Source organism: Rhinichthys klamathensis, unplaced genomic scaffold, assembly GCF_029890125.1.
Source record: "Rhinichthys klamathensis goyatoka isolate OS25496 unplaced genomic scaffold, OSU_Roscu_1.1 h1tg000169l_1, whole genome shotgun sequence".
Classification (NCBI taxonomy): domain Eukaryota; kingdom Metazoa; phylum Chordata; class Actinopteri; order Cypriniformes; family Leuciscidae; genus Rhinichthys; species Rhinichthys klamathensis.
In genome coordinates, this window is record NW_026606700.1 from 3,804,887 (window position 1) to 3,829,147 (window position 24,261).

Here is a 24,261-nt window from a genome sequence, read left to right on the forward strand (position 1 = left end):
GTTATTAAACAACATCGCATGCTGCATTTCAAATAAAGCGCACGCCTAGAACGGCTGTAATATAGACCTAAACAACGAACGATTGAGTGAGACGTTTCAAATATGGCCAGGCCCATTGATATTATTGATAAAGTTGATAAATTGATAAAGTTGACGATGCAGACTCGCCATCTTCGCAGTAGTGAACGCGCCTAGAGAGAAGTGTGCACGCGCCGACGCCTCCGTGTCCGGATTAGCCTATATTGTCCACTATTGCTTCTTATTTATTAATCCAGGCAAATTTGTTGATGAAACATTGATTAAAATTAATATACAATTTATACAAAACGAAATTTTCAAGCAAAAATAATATTCAAAGATCGCTGGGTTGATTATTATTCGAAAATCGCACCCCTCCACCACATGCACGCACACATGCATTAGACTACACACCAGAGCATGTGAGCAAAGCGGAGCGGTGTGACGCTTATTATAAGTTAAAAAACTTAAATTTACGTTTCATATTTATAAATAATATAATGTTATTATTTTTTTATTTCATCTATGTTGATTAGGCTATATGAAAAGGGAACCGCATGAGATGAGTAAGATAGGATCATAAGATAGGATCATAAGATGACCAATAGGCCTATATATCGGAAAACATTTGGAATTGGTCAGACATGATTTTGACCACTTATTTAGTTTTGTTTTGTAGAAAGCCTTTCTTTAAAGTTTATTTCGTTTTGTATAAATTGTATCTTCATTTTAATCAATGTTTCATCAACAAATTTGCCTGGATTAATAAATAAGAATTTATTCATATGAAGTGTGCATTTCTCTCTCTAGGCGCGTTCACTACTGCGAAGATGGCGAGTCTGCATCGTCAACTTTATCAATTTATCAACAATTTAAATGTTTCATGCATAATCATTACTTTCGCCGGTTCTTTGTGGCAAGCTTTATTTCAAGTGTTGCGTGATATCTCTGCGCCCAAGTAGCAGTGCTTCGCCTGTGTAGAGCCTCCGCAACGGCGATAGATTGAAACGCGCGTCCGAGTGAAGATTGCGCAACTTGCGCAGCGCGTCGTCCATGCAACTGATAGCAGCGGACACGAGCGCTCAGCTTGATTTAAAAAACAACTGATTTTAGCGCTAGATCTCTTATTTAATAGCGAACTAAATGAATGATCTGCTAGTTAACTGGATATGTTTTATTTATTTGTATTAGGTACATCCGTGCCTCAATGTTTCAAAAAGTGAATGTGTGTGAAACCATAGTAAAAAAACAATTGGTGTTGATTGACGCCAATCGGACTTTCATGTTTTTTTCCGTCTATTTGAAAGTTAGGCTAATAATAACATGTTGCATTCTATAAGGCCTTATTATGTCATTTTTTAAGTTATATGGCCTGCCTCCTTTCCTCAACTTGACTAATTAAGAGGCGATATTTGACCGGCATATCATCAAAATGTCCGTTAAACGAAACCTCTGCCGGTCACTTTGACCGGCACCATTTTTTTCTAGCGGAAACTCTGACTATAGTAGGCCTAATTATTAGTACTTTGAATTTGCTTCTATTTCTACATTTTCAGATTTCATTGTAATTTTAGTTTTAGTCATTTTTTATTTTTTATTCAGTTTGAGTCATTTTAGTACTTGAACAAACTTATTTTATTTCAGTTAGTTGCTAAAGCACATTTTTTTCCATCTAATATTTTTTTTCAGCATTATTTAAATTTAATGAAAATTATTATTAATAGTTTTAGTTAACAATAACAACACTGATCTCCATATTGAACAATTTTGTGTTATATCTCCTGACGCATGTCTCCTCACTATACTATACTGTATAGAAAATTACACGGCAGCAAAAAAGTTTTTTAAAAACTTTTACACTTGCCGCTGGTTTATTTTTTCCCCTGCAGGTTAAAGGTTTGCCATATTGCATAAATTTGACTGAAATTATATTCTACCAAAGATAAAACTGTGCTAGAAGTTAAAGGGGTCATATAATGCCATTTTTGTACAAGCTAGTATAATTCTTTAGGGTCTAAATTAAAAGTTTGTAATATACTTTAATTAAAAATTCTCATTAGTATTGTAAGAAAACACTTATTTTACCTGGTCAAAAACAGCTCTGTTTTCAGCACGCCGTTTCAGAGCATATGACTTTAAATGATAATGAGCTTTGCTCACTCCCTCTCTGTTCTGTGAGTACACCGTTACCATAACGCGTTGTTCAGTATACACGTGGGATTATGAATTATATTGAGAACATCATTCATAGAAAACATGCCGTAATGTACCCTGAGTGTAAACCTTAGACGCATTCATTGTGAAGCGTGCAGCTAGCTATTTGCAAAGATTAATATAAATATAAATATAAAGTTTAATAAAACGTTACACTCACTTCAGTTGTTCTAGAGGTTCAGCAGGAACAGGAATAGCTGGTACCGATCCTTTTTTCATGAGCAGCTTCTTAGCAAAACCAGCTTTATACTGATCCTCGTTTATAAAGCAGTCTGGTCAGAAATGATTCGCGCAAACATGAAAGCATTGACGTTGCTCGTGGGGAATACTCCCTTCGAAAACAAAACTCAGCCACTGTGTCTTCAGCGGTTCGGATTTAGGAACATTAAAATGACTGCTGTGTTCGTTATTACACCCAAGAACAGAACACCACAATCGCTTAGACGCCATTCTGCTCATAGACAGTGCTCCAGCATATCAACAATGACCGCGCTGGTCCGCGCGGACTATGATTGACAGCTCCCTCACGAGCGAGGGCGGGTCTGTGTTGAAACGATGCTGTCAATCAACAATCGTGGGAGGGGCTTCCGAGCGTGTGACGTCACAAAATCGAATGGCTCAATTTGAGGCAGGGGAAAACATATAAGGAGATTAACACAAAAACACTGGATGGATTTTTATCATTTTATGATGGTTGTGTACAGGCACTGCCAACACACATTTCAGTACAATCAACTTGTAAAAGTGCATCTACCATTATATGACCCCTTTAAGTTTTGTGAAGAAGGGCCACTGGGATCCTTAATTTGAGCTGTTTATGATCATTACTTTACAGTGGTTTTCAGTTTGCATATCAGTGACTGTAAAATATGTATTTTAGGTATGGGAGTGGCATATTTGGAGTTTTGATATTTGAGATATGCTCATTGAGCTATTTTTGAGTGGCATTTAGGCTAGTTTTGTTACGCAGACCTGGCAACCCTGGATATGTGAGATGCTGCCTTTGAATTTGGCTAAAAGAAGGTTTTTTCGAAAGGCTGTGTTATTGCGCTGCCTACCTTTCGGAACAACCTTTGCGTGGCTTTTGTGCTGATGCTTCCTTAAAATACTGCCTATGTACTCAACTCACTAGTTTTCAAAACTTGAATCTCTGACACATTTTTTTTTTTCATTTCAGGAAGAACCTTGGCTCCTCATTCTACCCCATGGTTCATATCAGCAGCCCTGTTGTTCCTGGAAAAACACATCTATGTTGTTTTTCCTCATTACAACAGTCGCTGTCATTAGTATCCTGTGAGTTAAGAGAATTAGGGATGGATCTGCAACCCGCAGAATGTACCCTCTGCCCCCAGTTAAGGACATAAAGGGCCCACCCATGGAGCAGAAGAGAGTTTGGGGTCTCTCTCTCTCTGTGTGTGTGTGTGTGAGAGAGAGACAGATAAGGGGATCTTGAGTTGCGTGTGTCCAGCTGAATTGTGTAGTGACACGTGGGAGTTAGTCGGGGTGGTTGTGAAACCCGGGCTGAGCAAGTACGTTCTCGGAGCGGCAGGAAGAACGGAGAGATAGTGAGCGCTCATCCATCAGTTAGATGAACTAGGGCTGTTTATAAACACTGGGCTGCTGGGAATGTTCTAATGAGCCCACTGTTTCACGTAGTGCATGTCCAGAAATCACTCATTATTTCACTTAAACAGCTCCTCGCTCCCACCACGGCCCTCTCAGATTTTGTTCAAAAGGTTCTAACTTTTAGATATCCATTCCTAACTTTTACGCTGACAGTGAGGTTGATCTTCAAAGCTCTCGTTGCCCTCATCACGGTTGCAGGACAGTGTTAAATTGTCCTTTTTTGTGTATTATCGACTTTGTGTGCCCCCGTCTTTAAACTCACACACATATTGGTGTGTTTGAATTAATGGTTTGCGTTGGAGGGACGCGCTGTTTGTTTTGCGCATGTGTGTTCCAGTGTGTGCTTGGCAAGTGTTGGACGTCAGGGGCTGAACTGCTGTCAACATCACAAAATGCAAGAGGCAAATCAAGCTGAGATCCAGCACACGCAACATCAGCACTGGTGAGTACACAAAATCTGTTTTCTCTACAAACTGTACCAGTCGAAAGGATCGTTAAATGCTTAAAATATCAATACTTGCATAGGAATGTCTGGTTACACTTTATTTTAAGGTGACGTAGTTATATTGTACTTACTCAAATAAGTGAGTAATATTAATTAACTACACGTACTTACTATAGACTATAGAGTTAGGGTTTGGTTTAGTTAATAAGTTTAGTAATTATGCATAATTTACCGTTATTACTATAGTAAGTACTTGTAGTAACGTGTAACTATGTCACCTTAAAAGAAAGTGTAACAGAATTTCTTCACAAGAATTAAAAAACAAAAACAAATTATATTTATAAAGGATTGTTTGATTTAATTTTGATTAGTTAATATATTCATTATATTTAATATAGTCAAATGTTTGGAGTATATACAATTTTTTTTATGCTCACTGAGGTTACATTTATTTGATCAAAAATACAGTGAAAACAGTAATATTATAAAATATAATTACAGTTTAAAAGAACTCTTTCTATTTAAATATATTTTAAAAAGTAATTTATTTCTGCGATGCAAAGCTGAATTTTCAGCATCATTACTCCAGTCTTCAGTGTCACATGATCCTTCAGAAATCATTCTAATATGCTGATTTGCTGCTCAAGAAACATTTCTGATTATTATCAATGTTAAAAACCGTTGTGCTGCTTAATATTTTTGTGGAAACCGTGACCAATATTTTTCATGATTCTTTGATGAATAGAAAGTTCAAAAGAACAGTGTTTATTTGAAATAGAAACCCAATGTAAAAGGCTTTACTGTAATTTTTGGCCAATTAAATGTCTTTGTTGATACATATCTTTCAAATAAAATATTACTGACCCTAAACTTTTTAACAGTAGTGTATTTAAACTAAAAATTCAATACACAATGCATAAAATATCTCTTTAAGTGAGAAAGATATTTTGTTGAATTCCATGCATGCCTTGAAGTTTTGTAAATGACTTTATACCTTTCCAACTTCCTTTGCTAAGTAACTGCTTTTTTTGTCTAGTTCACTCTCACACAACAAACATCATTATCTTTAGTTCTTGGGTTTGTTGGGTCAGTGTGAACATGACAGTTCTGTTTCCCAACATTCTAAATCATACAGACAACTTAAGAATGTTTGAAATGTTGGCATTTTGAGCAGTCATTTAGACATTCTGTCTGTGAGCTGCTACACAGAAGTCAACACCACTGACAGAAGTCAAAGAGAAGTTGCCATTTGATCAATATATACTGTTTTTAATAGAATAGACTGCTTCAATTGTGTTATCTATGCAGAGACCATTGAGATAGTTGAGTTAACCAGCCTTACGTCAGTCTGTCGTGATCACCTACATTCAAAACATTACAAGCACCTCTGGACTTTAGTCCAAAACCCCCCAAACTGTCCCTACGCAAGGCCGTCTAATCAAAGAGTCCCGTTTCCTGCTTAAATCTGTAAACACAGCCTGGCTACAAGCAGATAGCTATCATCAAATAACATAACTGATGGATAAACGAAGATATGCTGGCAAAAATAGTGGATGCAGTGCTTTGTGCATGTTTCTAGATGTATAACATGATGGTTCACCATCTTCTAATGCAAACTGTTCTCCCATGAGGGCGTCTCACTCAAAACCTTCATCCAACACTCTTAAAAATAAAGGTTCTAATTAGGCATCAAAGGTTCCATGAAGAACCTTTAACATCCATGGAAACTTTCCTTCCACAAAAGGTGCTTTAAAGTGGAAAAAGGTTCTTCACACTAAGACAAAAAAGGGTTCTTTTGAGAACTGTTCACTTAAAGGTTATTTTAGGAACCAAAAATGGTTCTTCTATTGCAGAGGTTTTCAAACTGGGGTCCGGGGATGCCCAGGGGGCCGCAAGAAAGTGCTAGGGGGTCCGTGAAAAATTTAGAGAAAAACATTATGAAAATTAATTATTTAGCTAATGCTTTTGATTTAAAAAAAAAAAAAAAAAAATGATTTAAATAATACACATTTTGATAAGGAGCCCCTTAAGAGACAAAAATATGAGATGGGAGGGAAATTTTAGTCAATGCTTTTGCACTCTCTCGCAAAATGTTTGTTTACCCGAGAAAACAATGTTTTGCGAGCGAACGCAAAGTGTCTCAGGGGAACGCAAACATTTTGCGAGCGAACGCAAAGTTTCTCAGGGGAACGCAAACGTTTTGCAAGCGAAAGCATAGTTTCTCAGGGGAACAGAAACGTTTTGCGACTGAACGCAAAGTTTCTCAGGGGAACGCAAACGTTTTGCGAGCGAACGCAAAGTTTCTCAGGGGAACGCAAACGTTTTGCGAGCGAACGCAAAGTTTCTCAGGGGAACGCAAACGTTTTGTGAGCGGACGCAAAGTTTCTCAGGGGAACGCAAACGTTTTGCAAGCGAAAGCAAAGTTTCTCAGGGGAACAGAAACGTTTTGCGACTGAACGCAAAGTTTCTCAGGGGAATGCAAACGTTTTGCGAGCGAACGCAAAGTTTCTCAGGGGAACGCAAACGTTTTGCGACTGAACGCAAAGTTTCTCAGGGGAATGCAAACGTTTTGCGAGCGAACGCAAAGTTTCTCAGGGGAACGCAAACGTTTTGTGAGCAAACGCATAGTTTCTCAGGGGAACGCAAACGTTTTGCGAGCGAACGCATAGTTTCTCAGGGGAACGCAAACGTTTTGCGAGCGAACGCAAAGTTTCTCAGGGGAACGCAAACGTTTTGCGAGCGAACGCAAAGTTTCTCAGGGGAACGCAAACGTTTTGCGAGCAAACGCAAAGTTTCTCAGGGGAACGCAAACGTTTTGCGAGCAAACGCAAAGTTTCTCAGGGGAACGCAAACGTTTTGCGAGGAAACGCAAAGTTTCTCAGGGGAACGCAAACGTTTTGCGAGCGAACGCATAGTTTCTCAGGGGGACAGAAACGTTTTGCGAGCGAACGCAAAGTTTCTCAGGGGGACAGAAACGTTTTGTGAGCGAACGCAAAGTTTCTCAGGGGAATGCAAACGTTTTGCGAAGAAACGCAAAGTTTCTCAGGGGGACAGAAACGTTTTGTGAGCGAACGCAAAGTTTCTCAGGGGAACGCAAACGTTTTGCGAGCGAACGCATAGTTTCTCAGGGGAACGCAAACGTTTGGCGAGGAAACGCAAAGTTTCTCAGGGGAACGCAAACGTTTTGCGAGCGAACGCATAGTTTCTCAGGGGAACGCAAACGTTTTGCGAGCGAACGCAAAGTTTCTCAGGGGGACAGAAACGTTTTGTGAGCGAACGCAAAGTTTCTCAGGGGAATGCAAACGTTTTGCGAGCGAACGCAAAGTTTCTCAGGGGAATGCAAACGTTTTGCGAGCGAACGCAAAGTTTCTCAGGGGAATGCAAACGTTTTGCGAGCGAACGCAAAGTATCTCAGGGGAACGCAAACGTTTTGTGAGCGAACGCAAAGTTTCTCAGGGGAACGCAAACGTTTTGCGAGCGAACGCAAAGTTTCTCAGGGGAACGCAAACGTTTTTGCGAGCGAACGCATAGTTTCTCAGGGGAATGCAAACGTTTTGCGAGCGAACGCAAAGTTTCTCAGGGGAATGCAAACGTTTTGCGAGCAGGGGAACGCAAACGTTTTGCGAGCGAACGCATAGTTTCTCAGGGGAACGCAAATGTTTTGCGAGCGAACGCAAAGTTTCTCAGGGGAACGCAAACGTTTTGCGAGCGAACGCATAGTTTCTCAGGGGAACGCAAACGTTTTGCGAGCGAACGCAAAGTTTCTCAGGGGAACGCAAACGTTTTGCGAGCGAACGCAAAGTTTCTCAGGGGAACGCAAACGTTTTGTGAGCGAACGCATAGTTTCTCAGGGGAACGCAAACGTTTTGTGAGCGAACGCATAGTTTCTCAGGGGAACGCAAACGTTTTGCGAGCGAACGCATAGTTTCTCAGGGGAACGCAAACGTTTTGCGAGCGAACGCATAGTTTCTCAGGGGAACGCAAACGTTTTGCGAGCGAACGCAAAGTTTCTCAGGGGAACGCAAACGTTTTGCGAGCGAACGCAAAGTTTCTCAGGGGAACACAAACGTTTTGTGAGCGAACGCATAGTTTCTCAGGGGAACGCAAATGTTTTGCGAACGAACGCATAGTTTCTCAGGGGAACGCAAACGTTTTGCGAGCGAACGCAAAGTTTCTCAGGGGAACGCAAACGTTTTGTGAGCGAACGCATAGTTTCTCAGGGGAACGCAAATGTTTTGCGAGCGAACGCATAGTTTCTCAGGGGAATGCAAACGTTTTGCGAGCGAACGCATAGTTTCTCAGGGGAACGCAAACGTTTTGCGAGCGAACGCATAGTTTCTCAGGGGAATGCAAACGTTTTGCGAGCGAACGCATAGTTTCTCAGGGGAACGCAAACGTTTTGCGAGCGAACGCATAGTTTCTCAGGGGGACAGAAACATTTGCGAGCGAATGCAAAGTTTTTCAAGGGAACACATGTTTTGTGAGCGAACGCTAAGTTTGTCAGGGGAACGCAAATGTTTTTAAATATATTTTTATTCCACCACCATGTCCCTTTCTTTAGGGACTCCGTAATTTGATAAATAAAAACGTTGATTTAAATAAATAAATAGATCAAATAAGTACAATAATAATCTAAGTACAGTCCTTTAGTAAGTAGAAAAAAAGTAAATGTCGTTGACAGAAACTAAATATTTTCCAAATAAGTTTAGACGTTTATAGTATACATTTATATATATATATATGAAAATATATCCCTCACATGAGGATGATCATATTTGGGGGTCCGTGGTCTAAAAGATTGGAAACCCCTGTTCTATAGCAACGCTGTGAAAAAAAAAAAACCTTTTTGAAACCCTTATTTTTCTGAGTGAACAATTGTTATGATACGCTAAAGGCATGTTTATTTATGTAGTTGCTATTTATGCTCTTGTGAAAACTGTGAAAAATGAATGAGTGTTCAAACTCATTGGAGTTTTGCTCCCTCTAACCTCATCTGGGATGAAACCATCCATGGGGTTTAAAGAAGGTCGTTTTGTTAATCATGCACATTTTTTTGAAGTAAAGAACCCACAGTCATTGTGATGGATGGCATGGGAGTGATAGCAAAAAATTCCCTCCCTTGGGTCTCAGAGGCACTAATGATATCTATATTTCGACACTGCGAAACCGAGGTCAGCCTCTTTGAGATGCTACCACAATAACGCCATAGAGGATGTTCTATGTCAGCGCAACAAGCAGGATACGAGAGGGTATACGTGTGAGCATCCATGTCATAATTTAAGGGGTTTTCAGGAAAGCCCGCCCCCTTCAAGGGGTCTAAAGTATATCGGGTGGGAAGGTTAGAGTCCTGCAGTCCTCAATCTTTTCAATGTCAAAGATTAACTGCATGACAAACAGAGCCGTGGCAAACACTGCATGTATAAACACTCCCTAAAGCTCTGGAGATGAGCTGGATGTCACTCTGTCATTCCTCTTGGGAAACAGAGAGCGACCCACATTGCCACAAAGAACACAAAGTTAAAGTGAATGAGAACAGAAGGAATAATAGTTCAGAGAACATAGGTGAATATTTGAAAGATATTGAATATTGCCCGATCAGTCGATCACTTTTTTTTTGGCCTCAGCATTAAGAAAAATTTAGTATAAGGTGCTGGGAAACTAAAATATTGAGCATTATAGAGTTTCTGAGAACTCATGGGTCGTGCAGGTGATGTTTGAACTTTGGATGATTGTTCAAAGCATTAATAGATAAAAAGTGCTTCTGAAATAAAGAAATCAGTTCTTTCACGTCTCCACCATCCACGTAACATAAACAATAAGTCTTGTAACATAAATTAAATTGAAAATGTGTCACTTGATTTTTTTTAACTAGTCTGTTCACACAGCATCCCATATTGCATACTTCTCCATGAACATGCCATTCTTGAAGAATTCAGAATAAATCTCTAAATGATTATTTTGTCAAGGATGTGTTCCTGATGTGTTCACAAATGCTATTGTTGAAAGCTTTTAGAAGGCTTATGTATCCTACTAATACTAAAATGAGTAACTTGTATTTAACCATAGCCTTTTTTTGTTGCAAAAAACTATTGTATTTAACACTTCTGCTGTAGCATTTGTGCTATGGTACTTACTGATATTCAAAATGGTAGCACTTGTTTTATCCTTTGCATTAATTGCTTCTACTTCCATTAATTGCTTCTAAGTGTCTTCTGAATGAATAATTCAACGTAATCCTGCACCAGTTTCTGGGTAAGAAAATTGCTTCCAGTGGATGTCAAGTAAAAAGCCAAAACAGGTCATTTAAAAAAAAAAAAATGTATACTAGTTTTGGATCCAATATGGTGGCCACTCTCTTTAAAGTGTGTTGCAGGTCTTCTTTTGAGTTACTGGTCAAAGGTGTGAGTTTAGGTCAGCTACAGGCCAAACCTGTTGAGAGCGATTGGGACAGACTACTCTTTGTGAGGCCTTTTCTGTGAAACTCGTGCCAGAGCAGCTGTTCGGACACATGGGCCTCATCTCTCGTCTTATTCTCACAGTCAATGCTCTTCAGATCCTCTCAAAACCCCAGAGGAGCACAGACTGAGATCTCTGCAGCCTTCACTGTGTTCTGTCATAACCTTTTCGTGACAGTGATGCCTAAAATAGCTCATATTTCTCTGGGGTTGGGGTGCTTGCTGAAGAAATGTTTGAAGGCAGTGGATTACGATCCTCAAGTAGGGTGAATGAAAGTTTTTGTGCTCTTTTATAGATCCAGATATTCTCTGTGAAGAGCAAGAATCCAACTGATCATATGAGAGAGGGCACAGATCCTGAGATAAGCATGTCAGTCGGAGGCTACCTCTCCGCATCAGACACGTTTGACATCACAGAGCCGCCGCAGTACTATGGTAAGATTACACTTTATTATAGAAATCAATATATTTAGATTTAAATAGGCACATTCTTAACAGTCTGTGATTGGATTATTCTGATTGCATCCTTCTGTCTCGAAAGACAATGGAATCTGCGCCTTGGGGTCTCTAGACATTTGAGTTACAGCGCCTGCTGTGACTAGAGCCTGGTTCTTGAAAGACATGTTCTGTTGCGATTACTGCAAGTGAAGATCCTGCCTGTATCTGTGAATGTTGGGTCTGTTCTCTGTCGTCTGCGCTCTCTGCTCTCTACCCATTAGTGCTCTCTACTCTTTTCACTAATTTCGATGCCTAGTTTGAGGGAAAACCTCCAGCCATCGCATTCTATGGCTGCTTCTTCCAAATCGTCTGGATCGATGTTGCTCGTATTTAGGTCTTGTTTACACACATCTTTTTAGCGGAGTATAGGCCTACCTACTGGCCTGGAGCCAGTGGCAAGTTCGCTGTACAGCAGGTCTTTAGGCATTCGGCCGGTGTTCATGTGGCTCACATGACCGAGCCAACACAGACGTCTCTGGGTGAGTAAAGCAAACATACTAGCTAACCCCGCCTGTGCGAGAACATTTTTGTTTGGAACGTGGTCCTGCCAGGAGATGCCCAAAATCCTTCTTAGGGTGTATTCACACCTGCCTTGTTTGGTTCGATTGAATCGAACTCTAGTTCGTTTCCCCCCTTGGTGCGGACCTTTTTGGGCAGGTGTGAATACAGCAATCGAACTCGGGTGCGGACCAAACAACCGAACCGAGACCCAGCTGAGGAGGTGGTCTCGGTACGGTTCCAAACGAACTCTGGTACGGTTCGTTTACGGTGTGAACATGAACCGACCCAATTGCAAGAAAGCACTGCGCCTTTGAGTTAACAGGCTTCCGTAGTCGGAGATTTTGGCATAATGGTTTGTGTTATTGTTGTTCAAGTGCGAAAGAGAATTCCATTCCGGCGCGCTGTCTGGCCACACGATACTGTTGCGCGTCTTTCTGCGCGTCGTGTGTGTGCATCATTGGAATGGAATAAATGAATGAGTGTGTGCATCAGGACATTCACATACAGAGTGTTCTCTTTAGTCTAATCGCGCATAGATGCAAAAAAAAAGCCTTTGCAGTTCATATAATGTAACGATAGTTACAATACAAGGATGATGCTGCGTTAAACTGGACAAACTTAATCGCAAGCGTTAACATTGACAGCACTTGTTAGCGGTATAGGCTACAATAAGAATCTCATTATTTGAATGTGTGAACATAGCCCCTCTCTATGAATGAAAACTTTATACCTTATCCGTCTTCTGCGCAGTTTCTTCATATTGCATTTGTACAGAATAACACAAAATTAGTAAAATAACAAATATTGGAGTACGAAATATCTCCATGCTGAGCCTTTTTTGCACTTCCTGATTTCCCTACTTGAGAATCCTTGTCCAATGAATGGACGACCTTAGCACACGTGTGGTTTTGTTTACAAATTTTGGTTCACTTGTAAAAAGAGCAGTGTGAAAGCGAACCGTACCAAAAAAAAAAAAATTATTTGGTCCGGACCAAAGCAAGCGAACTATCGGACTTTCCTGGTGTGAATACAACCTTAAATTATGTAGATGGAAGACATTGAGTCTGCGTTCTTGGTAGGAATATAGACTCCACGTTTCACTGCTGTAGAGCAGTGTGTTAAGTACGCAGGCTTTGGTAAACCTTCATCTTGGTGTTGATTGTTAACATGGAGTTATCCCAGACCCTCTTTGCCAGGTGAGCCATTGATGTTGCTGCCTTTCCAATTTGTATGTTCAGTTCAGCTTCCAGAGAAAGATTGCTGGAAATAGTAGAGCCGAGGTATGTGTAATTCTCCACCACCTCAATGGTGAAGTCACCAATAGAGATTCTGGAACATTATTCCAGTGATTATTCTGTTTCTAGCATGTTATATGTTAGGCAACCGTTCTTCTAACCCTAATTGGTTGAGTGTGTAGCTTGTCAATACAAGATCTTGATGAAAATAACGTCACAACATTTATTTCCATCAAGAGGTGCATAATGTTTTGGTCAATATCTTGTACTGATAATGTAAGAGTCCAGCACTCTGTAAAGTCTCCTCCAGCACATCCCAAAGACTTTCAATGAATTTGAGGTCAGGACTCATTCATTGAATGAAAATGATTCTTCATGCTCCCTCACAACCATTATTTCACTATTTGAGCCTGACGAATCTTGTCATCCTGGAATATGGCCATGATGTGTCTTCCTATGGTTGATTAAGAAAAGCTACACACACCATCAATTAGGGTTTGAAGAACTGTTACCAAACATATAACATGATAGTAACATAAAAATCACTGCAATAATGATCCAATCATAGACTCTTAAGCTTTTGCCTATTTAAATCCAAACAGCAATTTTTTTTATTTTGGCTGGGCAGTGTATAATATAATATAATATAATATAATATAATATAATATAATATAATATAATATAATATAATATAATATATATATATATAATATAATATAATTTGTTTAGTTAACTAAAATAACTCTTAAATGAAAGCTAAAACCTGAACTAAAATAAAAGACCTAAAATATTACCAATATTGCCTTGTAAACTGAAGTTGAAGTGCTTCAATTACTAAAACTGAAGTATAGGTAAATAGAAATATTTAAAGAAAACAAAAATGACAAAAGAAAATTAAATTTGAAGATACAAAAATAAAAGGTAATTAAAAATATTAATAAATACTATAATAGTATAAAAATAATAGCCTACTATTATTTATGGCACTATAACTGCACTTTAAAAAATAATACATGTAAAATATGTATCAAACTTTTCAGGACACATGGAGCCTTCATTTATATAATGTTGCGAAACATCCTACATTTGATCTTACGATCATTTCTCAAATGTGTAAGTGTGATTCAGAGAACGAACATATACGCACAAAAAACCAAGCCTGGTAAACGCCACCTAATTAATGTCATCAACATATAAAATAGCATCAGTCAACATCCAAATCCTTTACTTGAGAATGGCGAGCGGCAAGAATTGCTTAGATTTCCAAAACCTGCAGTACTCCCGACTTTCTGAAAAGTGCGTATGTCTGCTTAGAACGTGACGTGGTTCTGAGGATTTTTCCACTTTAAAGACCATTTTCATAAATATGAATGTTGGTGTGGATTTTAGCATAAGCACAAAGTTCAAATCTGTGTGTGTGCACGTTTTTAGTAGCATTTTTAGTGCTGTCCAAATAAAAAATCCAAATTTTCCTCTGACCACTCAGGACAATTTCCCAGCCAATTTCTTTTTGACAAACACCAGGGTTTTCTGGTTAATTTGAACACTGATAAAAAGGATTTGTAAATTGCATGAAGCACAAATGTGTCCGCCAACTATTAAAAAAAACTACATGAATAATTACTTAAAACTGGATGCCATCACTGATGTTGTGTTGGTCATGTGACTGATCACATATTCAGTGGTTTGTCTCCTTCATTCCCATTCATTAAATGTCATCCGAATGTCCAAAAGTATTATTTAACAGACATCGCCTTGAGAAACAATTACTGTCTAAATTTTCAGTTTCGTTTTGTCATTTAATTCTAGTAATTCCAGTCAATGCTAGTATTTTAGCAAAGCTTCTCACCGACATGAATGTTTATGAAGAACTCCAGTGGTTTACAAACAGATACTAGCTCTGGAAAGTTATGCTGAAACGGGACATAAAACATCTGTGAGAAAAAACAGGATTGAAGGCCAGTAAAGAGACCACCACACAGCAAAAGGATATTTATGAATGACATGGAAAAACAGAGATGAATTTGCTGTAATTGGTTTGATAAAATGTGTTTTACTCACATATTAAATTTTTCTCATGTGAAATATTTTTTCTTGCTTATTGTCACAATTAGTTATGAAGTGTCCGTTAAAAATGGGGGAAAAATGTCTTGTGCAGATGTGGTTCAGAAATGCTGCCAACTGTGACGTGATTCCTCTATGGGGGAACTCAAATCTAAAATCCATCTTCATAACCTGCCCTTAGACAGAAAAACACATCAGGAAGGTTCAATTCTGTACGGTTATAAAACCTCCATAAGCTACAAAGCAAATAACAACCATAAACAAAAAAACTGTAACTTCAGCTGCATCCTGTTTCCAGAGACAGAAAAGATTCAAAAGGTCTTGCTCTGTTTTTTTTTTATTACGTCCCAATGGCCTCATAAAAGTCATTAGGTAATTCAAGAATCATGTGAAAAAGAAACATATTTCTTGTGAAACATTTTCAATCATTTTCATTCATCAAGATGTTCTCCTATCCTTGCTGCAGATGTTCTTGTGGATCCACTGAGCTGCTCTTACCAAGAACCGGATCTACAAAGTCCTCTCTATGGACAGCAGCCGTTCAGCCCTGTTAATGTGCAGTTCTCCATGTACGGAGCGCCAAACGTTCAAGCATGCAACCCGCCGTACCCCTACAGCCATCAGTGCTCTGAGTACATCTGTGAGCCCGAGATAGAGGTCCAAAGCCCAACAAGAGGCAGCATTATTGGTCTTCCAGTGCTGAAAAGGCCCAGGATGGGCCATGGAGCTCGGGTAAAAGGCCAGGATGAGCTGTGTGTGGTGTGTGGAGATAAAGCCTCGGGATATCACTACAATGCCCTCACCTGTGAGGGATGCAAAGGTTGGCTGCTTAAAAACTACAGTACTGAATTTAAGGATAACATTAAAGGGAGTGTTCACCCAAATTTTGTTCATTTTATTATCTACATCAATTATTTAGTTAAAAAAAGTTACAAGAAGAATTTAACCTGTAGTTTCGCTTCAGAAGAGCATCCTCATGATACCGTCATGATCGCTGCGTCAACCGAGCGGCACCTATTCACTTGCATCAGAGAAGTGGATTGTTTTCCTTGGTTTAACTTAAAGGGGTCATATAATGGTACATGCACTTTTACAAGTTGATTGTACTGAAATGTGTGTTGGCAGTGCCTGTACACAACCATCATAAAATGATAAAAATCCATCCAGTGTTTTTGTTTTAATCTCCTTATATGTTTTCCCCTGCCTCAAATCAAGCCGTTCGACCGTGTGACGTCACACGGTCGGACGCCCCTCCCGCGATTGTTGATTGACAGCATCGTTTCAACACAGACCCGCCCTCGCTCATGAGGGAGCTGTCAATCATAGTCTGCGCGGACCGGCGCGGTCATTGTTGATATGCTGGAGCACTGTCTATGAGCAGAATGGCGTCTAAGCGATTGTGGTGTTCTGTTCTTGGGTGTAATAACGAACACAGCAGTCATTTTAATGTTCCTAAATCCGAACCGCTGAAGACGCAGTGGCTGAGTTTGTTTTCGAAGGGAATATTCCCCACGAGCAACGTCAATGCTCTCATGTTTGCGCGAATCATTTCTCAGCAGACTGCTTTATAAACGAGGGTCAGTATAAAGCTGGTTTTGCTAAGAAGCTGCTCATGAAAAAAGGATCGGTACCAGATCTCCAGAAGAACGGAAGTGAGTGTAACGTTTTATTAAACTTTATATTAATATTTCTATTAATCTTTGCAAATCGCTAGCTGCACGCTTCACAATGAATGCGGCTAAGGTTTACACTTAGGGTACATTACGGCATGTTTTCTATGTATGATGTTCTCAATATAATTCATAATCCCACGTTTATACTGAACAACGCGTTATGGTTATTGTGTTACAAACGGTGTACGCACAGAAAAGAGAGGCGGGGAGAGCAAAGTTAATTATCATTTAAAGTCATATGCACTGAAACGGCGTGCTGAAAACAGAGCTGTTTTTGACCAAGTAAAATAAGTGTTTTCTTACAATACTAATGAGAATTTGTAATTAAAGTATATTACAAACTGTTAATTTAGACCCTAAAGAATCATACTAGCTTGTACAAAAATGCCATTATATGACCCCTTTAAGAAAGAAAGTCATAAATATTGGGGATGGTCTGATAAGTAAATGATGAGAGAATTTTAATTACTGGGTGAATTATCCCTTTAATCCTTGATACACTTCTTGAATTTTTGAAAGATTCTGTGAAATGGCTTGACAAGCAGTTTTCTTTTGATGTGTTGACATATTTCCTTTTAAAACAGGAAATCGTGTGGAGCATATCAAAGAGCTTGTCCCTTAAATAACCAATAACAATGAAACAAGATTTACTTGCTATTGATAGTTGCTTGGATATATCCCCAAGTCATCAAAAAAAAAATGGTCTGTTTACCTGGACAAGACATTTTAAGTATATAAATTACCATTCAAATGTTTGAGGTTAGTAATTTCTTTATTTGGGAAAGAAATCAATACTTTTGTTTAGCAAGGAGGCATTAAATTGATCAAAATACTGAAAAATGCATTATTTTTTTTTAACATTATTAGCAATAATAGGTGTTTCTCTAGCAGCAAATCAGCATATTAGAATGATTTCTGAAGGATCATGTGATATACTGAAGACTGGTGTAATGATGCTGAAAATTCAGCTTTGCTTCACAGGAATAAATTACATTTAAAATATATTTAAAAAGAAAACTTCTTTTAAATTGTAAGTATATTTCACAATTTTACTGTATTTTTGAACAAATAAATGCAGATAAGAGACTTCTTTCAAAACCACTAAAAACATTTTACTGACCCCAAACTTTTGAACAGTAGTGTATATCTCTCTTGGTTTAGGTTTCTTCAGACGCAGTGTGACTAAAAAAGCCGTATACCGCTGCAAAAGTGGTGGAAGCTGCGAGATGGACATGTACATGCGGAGAAAGTGTCAGGACTGCAGACTACGCAAATGCAGAGCCGTCGGGATGCTGGCAGAGTGTGAGATTGACGTAAAACCTTCTAGACTGATTTAAATCTTTACGTGTTGCTTTGAATCAGTCCTTTCTGGGAATCTGTAGTTGGCATCAATTCGATTGCTGGTGTCTTTTTGTCAGGTCTGCTTACAGAAGTGCAATGCCAGTCGAAGAGACTAAGGAAGGGCTACAAGAACAGAGGACACAACGGGTCAACAGGAAGAGCGGAAGATGACTACTCTGAAAACAGAAGCGTCTCGTCCACCAGCAGATTCACCACACGGGTAAAATCCTCTCGCGTTATTTAGCCTTTCCAAGCATGAAATTGGAGATTTAGCTTGTGTTAAAAATTCAGAACAAGTTTCTTATCTTCAAAAATACTGTAAGCAGGTATCATCTAGTTTCTCCAGAGAGCAGAGATGCATTCTCAATAGAATTGTTGAGGCTTATCGTAGGTACATAATTCAAGACAACACGCACTGCCCGGTATGTCAAAGAAGTTTGTTTCTTTTTTTATTAACAATGCAATAGAAATACTGCCCATACTATAAGATATCATTCTTTTTCTTTCCCCAGGTGCCTCTGTGGTCAAGTTTAACAAATACAGATATGACTCCTCCTCAGACGGAGAAGCTTTTGCAATTTTTGAGGAGTGTACCTGGTCAGTTTCCTCCAACTTCTCTCAGATCACACCCCCCACACGTCTAAATAAAACTAATTTGTGGTCATCTGTTGTTTAGGGTTTGAGCTTTTGGATAGTTCTGACCAGAACACACTTCTGTCCAGCTCTTCAGTTGAAGTCATGTTCCTACTCCTAGCGCAGCAGTTTTCAGAGAACCCCACTAGTGTTAGCACTGGTAATAATGACATATATTATCACACAACCTGCTTGTTAAGTCTGATGTCACGAGTCTCCGTTTTTGGGTCCAAATGCTCTATCAGATCCCAAAAGCAAACAACAAACTGTTAATAAATATGTTACAAAAAAGGTTACAAAAGGGGGTTTTCGCAACAATGTCATAGAAAAACCATTTTGGGTTCCCCAAAAGAACCTTTCAGTCAACAGGGCCAGTTGCATAAACGTAGTCCTGGTTTCACAGACAGGGCTTAGATTAAGACAGAATTAGGCCTTAGTTCAATTATAAAGTTTTATAAACAATTTTTTTTTTATACATATGTGCATTGTGCATCTAGAGACAAAACAATGCCACTTTTTTTAATATATGTCAGTGCAAGTTGCTTTCAGTTGAAACCGCTTAAACATGCATTTTAGTCTGGGACTAGGGTTAAGCCTTGTCTGTGAAACCAGGGGTTAGTGTCTTAAGAACTAGTCTGACCATCTAGCAGTTAGACAAGGGGTAAGTAGTCTTATTTTTCTATATCAAATTAGACCAATCTATCTTTTCCTTTTTTAAATTCAACCATCTTAAAGATTTTTTGAAGAATAACTGGACTGGTCTAAGCAGTTTATGCAACTGGCCCCAGTTCTTAAAAGATTTTTTTTCTCTGTGTGAAGAATATTTTTCTATATATATTCCACTATAAAAAAAAACTTTTGTGCAATGGAAAGGTTCTGTGGATGTAAACAGTTCTTCATAGAATCATCAATGCCAGGAAAAAAAAACACGTTTATTTTTAAGAGTGTATTCACTCATGATGTGCTGTAATACTACTGAAAAATTCGTACCATTATCTCCTCAGCAACTTTTCAATTGGCCCGACACTGATTCATCTTTTACGAATAATTAAAATATTGGTGTCTGGGACAACGTGAGTGTTTAAAAGCTTAGTTTTAAAGTGTGCAATGCACAATGAACGTCTGTTGAGTTAATATTATCAATTGAAACGGTATAGGTTTGGACCCGGAAACAGTCTCAATTTAACAAGCGGATTAGATGCATTATTTTGTTCTCAACAACTCAAAACATAATGGATAATTTATGACTCACTGATGTTTTATATCACCAGCTTTATACCCAGCAAATTCAAATAACTCAAATCCAGATTGGGCAAAAACTTTAGAGTCCAAGATTGGGAACAGCCACAGGATACTGACACACTCAGGTGATCTATGACGCAAAGTAATATTCATAGTAGGAAAATATCACATTACATGCAGTGTAATGCAAATCCAATGTGACAACTTTTTAGACAATATAATGATGATACATCACATTTATTGTATTTGCTAGGCTAATGCGTGTGCTAATGTTGTGGTTTTTTTATCTCTGATCAGGGTTGAATGATGAGCTCTTGAGATCTGTGGTAAATTTCCTCCACAGTATGGTGACTATTGCGGTAAACGAGACTGAATATGCACTTCTAACGGCGACGGCAGTGTTGTGCTCAGGTTTGTGCATTATGATTAACACAATTGTGACTAATTTCCATGTGAACTTCCACATGATGTCACTGTATTCAGAACATTCATTTATAGGTCGAAAAGCAAATTACATAATTTTCATGCAACAACGGCCCGGCTCTTTGTAACTTGAATGTACGAGGATCCCGGTGTCATTATTTTACCTGTACAAAAACAGTCAGTTATGTTGTTTTATATTGCAAACTGGTATTTGTTCTCATTTTATTTTAATTTATTATCGTTTGTTTGTAGAGTAGTAGTTCAGTAAAATAGTTTTATTTTTTAATGCACTTTATTTACCCATAGTGGCTAATGAATCCGAAAGAAAATATCTAACGTCCACTGTGGATGTTTCAAATTACCACCTTTTGTTTCCTGTTGCCAAGCAGACAGGCCATCTCTTCGTGCGGTGGGCTGTGTTGAGAACTTACAGGAGTTTGTTTTGGAGCTCCTGTCCCGGGCTTGCTGCTGCTATAGTCAGGGGACAGCACAGGACCCGCGACGCTTCGCCAGGCTCCTGGGACGACTGACGGAGCTGAGAACACTACGACACAACCACCTCACCCTTCTCCCACAGCAACCCTGGGACATGCAGTCTTGAGACAACCTTCAGAAAGAGAGATTTATGACATCTGATCTCTGTTGCAATACACTTTTAATTTTTGCCCAAAACAATATCCCAGGTCAATGTACTGTAGGTTACCCATGAACAAACATAGTTTAGTTTAATAAAAAAATAAAAAAAAATAAAGTAAGCCTCATGATGTGATGTTTTCTTATATGCATTAAATAATAAAAAATATTTTTTGCATTTCATTCATGGTATACATATCAACTTAATGTGGATCTGAAAATTACTAAATGAACAGAATATGTAATAATTTTCTCATGCCCATTTAGATTTTAAGCCAAGTGATTTTGATTTACCTTTGCCAATCGTGTTATACGATTTACTACGTTTTGAATCCAAAATTTAATTTACATTATTCGTGCAGGACCAAAGCAGTGCGTGGTTGGGGTTTATTTGTCAAGAAAACCACAGAATAGTTTTATCCTTTATAGATATATTAGTTATATATCTATACAAGTAGAAGCCTTATATGAAATGACTTTTGCTCAGTCTATCACATGAGTAAAGCAGCTCAGGTAATCTTCTTTGGTTAAACGCTGGTCACCTCCCTGGCCAATTCCTCTGAGGAAGGACTTCCTTTCTCAGGGACGGGGCACCCTATGGCACCCTCGTCCCGATCTCTGGAACCTCCACGTGTGGCTCCTGGACGGGAAGAGGCAGGTTTGAGTACCCTACCACCAGCGTTGGTGGCTACTATCACTTCCGCTAGAGCATCGTCCACCAGACATGCCTACGCGTTGAAGTGGAACCTCTTTGTCTCCTGGTGCTCTTCTCACCGAGAAGACCCCAGAAAATGCCCGATCAGTGTCATGCTTTCCTTCCTGCAAGAGGGGTTGGATTGAAGGCTGTCTCCCTCCACCCTGAAAGTCTATGTTGCCGCTATCGCCGCACATCATGACGCAGTTGAGGGTGAGTCCGTGGGAAAGCACGAGAGGATTCCAGAGAGGAGTGAGGATACTGAATCCTCCTTGCCCTCCTCTCGTTCCCTCTTAGGACCTCTCAGTGGTTCTAACTGCCCTGCAGAGTGCTCCCTTTGAGCCTCTGCAATCAGTAGAGCTTAAGTTCCTGTCAATTAAGACAGCGCTCCTGGTTGCATTGGCCTCCATTAAGAGGGTAGGGGACCTGCACGCATTTTCTGTAGACGAAGCGTGCCTGGAATTCGGGCCGGCCTATTCTCACGTTGTGTGCCCAAGGTTCCCATCACTCCCTTCCGGGACCAGGTGGTGAACCTGCAAGCGCTGCCCCTGGAGGAGGCAGACCCAGCCTTCGCACTGCTCTGACGCGGCCTCCGCGCCTATGTAGACAGAACGCAGTGTTTCAGGACCTCAGACCAGCTCTTTTTCTGTTATGGTGGGAAGCTAAAGGGAAAGACTCTCTCCAAGCAAAGGCTGTCTCACTGGATAGTGGACGCCATTGCTTTGGCATACCAGCAGCAAGGTCGACCGTGCCCCCTTGGTGTGACTGCCCACTCCACCCGGAGTGTGGCATCCTCTTGGGCTCTAGCGCATGGCGCCTCTCTAACAGACATCTGCAGAGCTGCAGTCTGGGCGACACCCAACACATTCACCAGATTCTACAATCTCCGAGTGGAGCCAGTGTCCTCCCATGTACTCGCTTCAACCAGCCGGTACTAGGACCCGCTCAGGTGTCTTCGCTTGCTCACCATTCCACTCCACGGACTGGATACGTGCGATATTTCCTCAGGTGAGCTTCCCTCAAGCCCTGAGTTCCTCTAGCACTGCTGATGTCGACGCCAGTGTCTATTGCCTGCACGTTGGCTAAGTGCATCCGTGTGCATGGTTCCCCCTTTGGGCGACCCCCACATGTGTATTTCCACTGTAAGCCTCTTTGAGCATGTGTCTTTCCCTCGGCAAGCCACCTTGCCACCCCTGGGGTTGAAATATTCCACCTGCGGCTGGACACCCCAGTGTTCTCCATATGCATCCCTCCGGGTCATATGTGTATTCTCTAAGTCCCCTCCCCCCCTCTGGGCTGGCATTAATTGCATATTTCTCTGAGATATGAGATATGCTCCCCAGTGTACCTTGGTATTCCTGTGCTAAATAGGGAGTCCTTCGTCCGTGCTAGTCTCACGACAGGGATCTCAGATTGGCTGCCACTTCGGCTGTACCGCGGGGATCGCCTGAGCTCACTCAGTCTTGGCTCCTCAGCGAAGAAACATATCTGCATATTGCCGGCATTTTCCTTTTATACCCACGAGGTGGGGTGGAGTTGCGCCATGCAAATTCTGCAGACCCATGGCATTTCTTTGCCATTGGCTCGTTTTGTAAGACTCGAAGTTGATAGGCTTTCTAAGCGAAACCCCATTCGTCGTCATCCGACGTAACGTCTCCGTTCCCTAATCAGGGAACGAGGGTTACATACGTAACCGAGGCGTTTTATGGAAGTAAAATAATGGCAAATGTTTTTTAAACAAAAAAAACTGGTTGAATTGCACTACTTTAAAAAAATATGCATTGCATTAACCATGCTTCCATTTTACTGCATTGTATTTTTAGGGCTTGCATTTTTATGGGCTGAAATTCAACATGGTTGAATATTTAAGCTGTGAATATTTCAATTCAAAACATTTCAAACACATTTTTTATTATTAAAAATTCAATAATCCATATTCACCTTTCATATTTCACTTCCAAAATATTCAAACTGTTCAAAAATACAATCTATATTCAACAGGCAATTTTCGGTCCATTTCGCTTTGCAAATTCGCTTCCACAAATTCAGTGGTTCAAATTCGACAGTAAATTCAACATTGACATACAGGAACTGCAGGAAAAGCAGTAGATTACAGAGCATAATCTCCATCTGCTGTTAGTCGATCTCACCAGCAGGGGGTGCAAGCACGTGTTGTTGAGGAAGACCAGAGCAACAGTTAGAGCAAGCCATTCATTCATAAAAACTCATTTACAGCAAATGAGCATGCATTACATTTTTGTGATGAAAAACTTCTCTACCATGAACCGGATTATAATTGGTTTCCCTCAATACCTCATCATACTCAAGGATTCCTCTTCTGTCGGGACAAAACGCTTGGAATACCGTGATATAAAAGACCAGTCAGTCAAGTCAAGTCAAGTCATCCTCATTTATATAGCGCTTTTAAAAATGTAGATTGTTTCAAAGCAGCTTTACAGAGATAAACATATATTTAAGGTAACAGAGATTGGTTTGGTTTTATAGCGGTTCTTGAATAATGTCCAGCTAAAGTTAGTTTTGATTGATTCACTTCCGTCGAAATGAT

The 24,261-nt window shown here is 39.8% G+C and overlaps 1 protein-coding gene across 2 annotated transcripts; it reads left to right on the forward strand.

Moving 5' to 3' along the window:
- The first annotated feature begins 3,730 nt into the window (after positions 1-3,730).
- Positions 3,731-21,113, forward strand: nr1h5 (nuclear receptor subfamily 1, group H, member 5). 2 transcript variants are annotated; one of them, XM_056259769.1, is made up of 11 exons: positions 3,731-4,300; positions 11,055-11,193; positions 15,523-15,876; positions 17,891-18,031; positions 18,148-18,290; positions 18,394-18,492; positions 18,583-18,667; positions 18,747-18,863; positions 19,975-20,070; positions 20,243-20,356; positions 20,758-21,113. In XM_056259769.1, exons 2-11 carry the CDS (start codon positions 11,097-11,099, stop codon positions 20,967-20,969), a joined length of 1,458 nt encoding a protein of 485 aa, XP_056115744.1. In that variant the 5' UTR covers positions 3,731-4,300; positions 11,055-11,096; the 3' UTR covers positions 20,970-21,113. The 2 variants fall into 2 exon arrangements, with proteins under 2 accessions (XP_056115744.1, XP_056115745.1); XM_056259770.1 differs by having other exon boundaries at positions 18,397-18,492.
- Positions 21,114-24,261: the final 3,148 nt, after the last annotated feature.

Bases quoted from the DNA above. Each gene is read 5' to 3' on its own strand.
- nr1h5 (XM_056259769.1), top strand. From the start codon at position 11,097: ATGAGAGAGGGCACAGATCCTGAGATAAGCATGTCAGTCGGAGGCTAC. The intron at 18,864-19,974 runs GTAATAATGACA...TTATATCACCAG, and splicing joins CCCCACTAGTGTTAGCACTG to CTTTATACCCAGCAAATTCA. The intron at 20,071-20,242 runs GTGATCTATGAC...ATCTCTGATCAG, and splicing joins CAGGATACTGACACACTCAG to GGTTGAATGATGAGCTCTTG.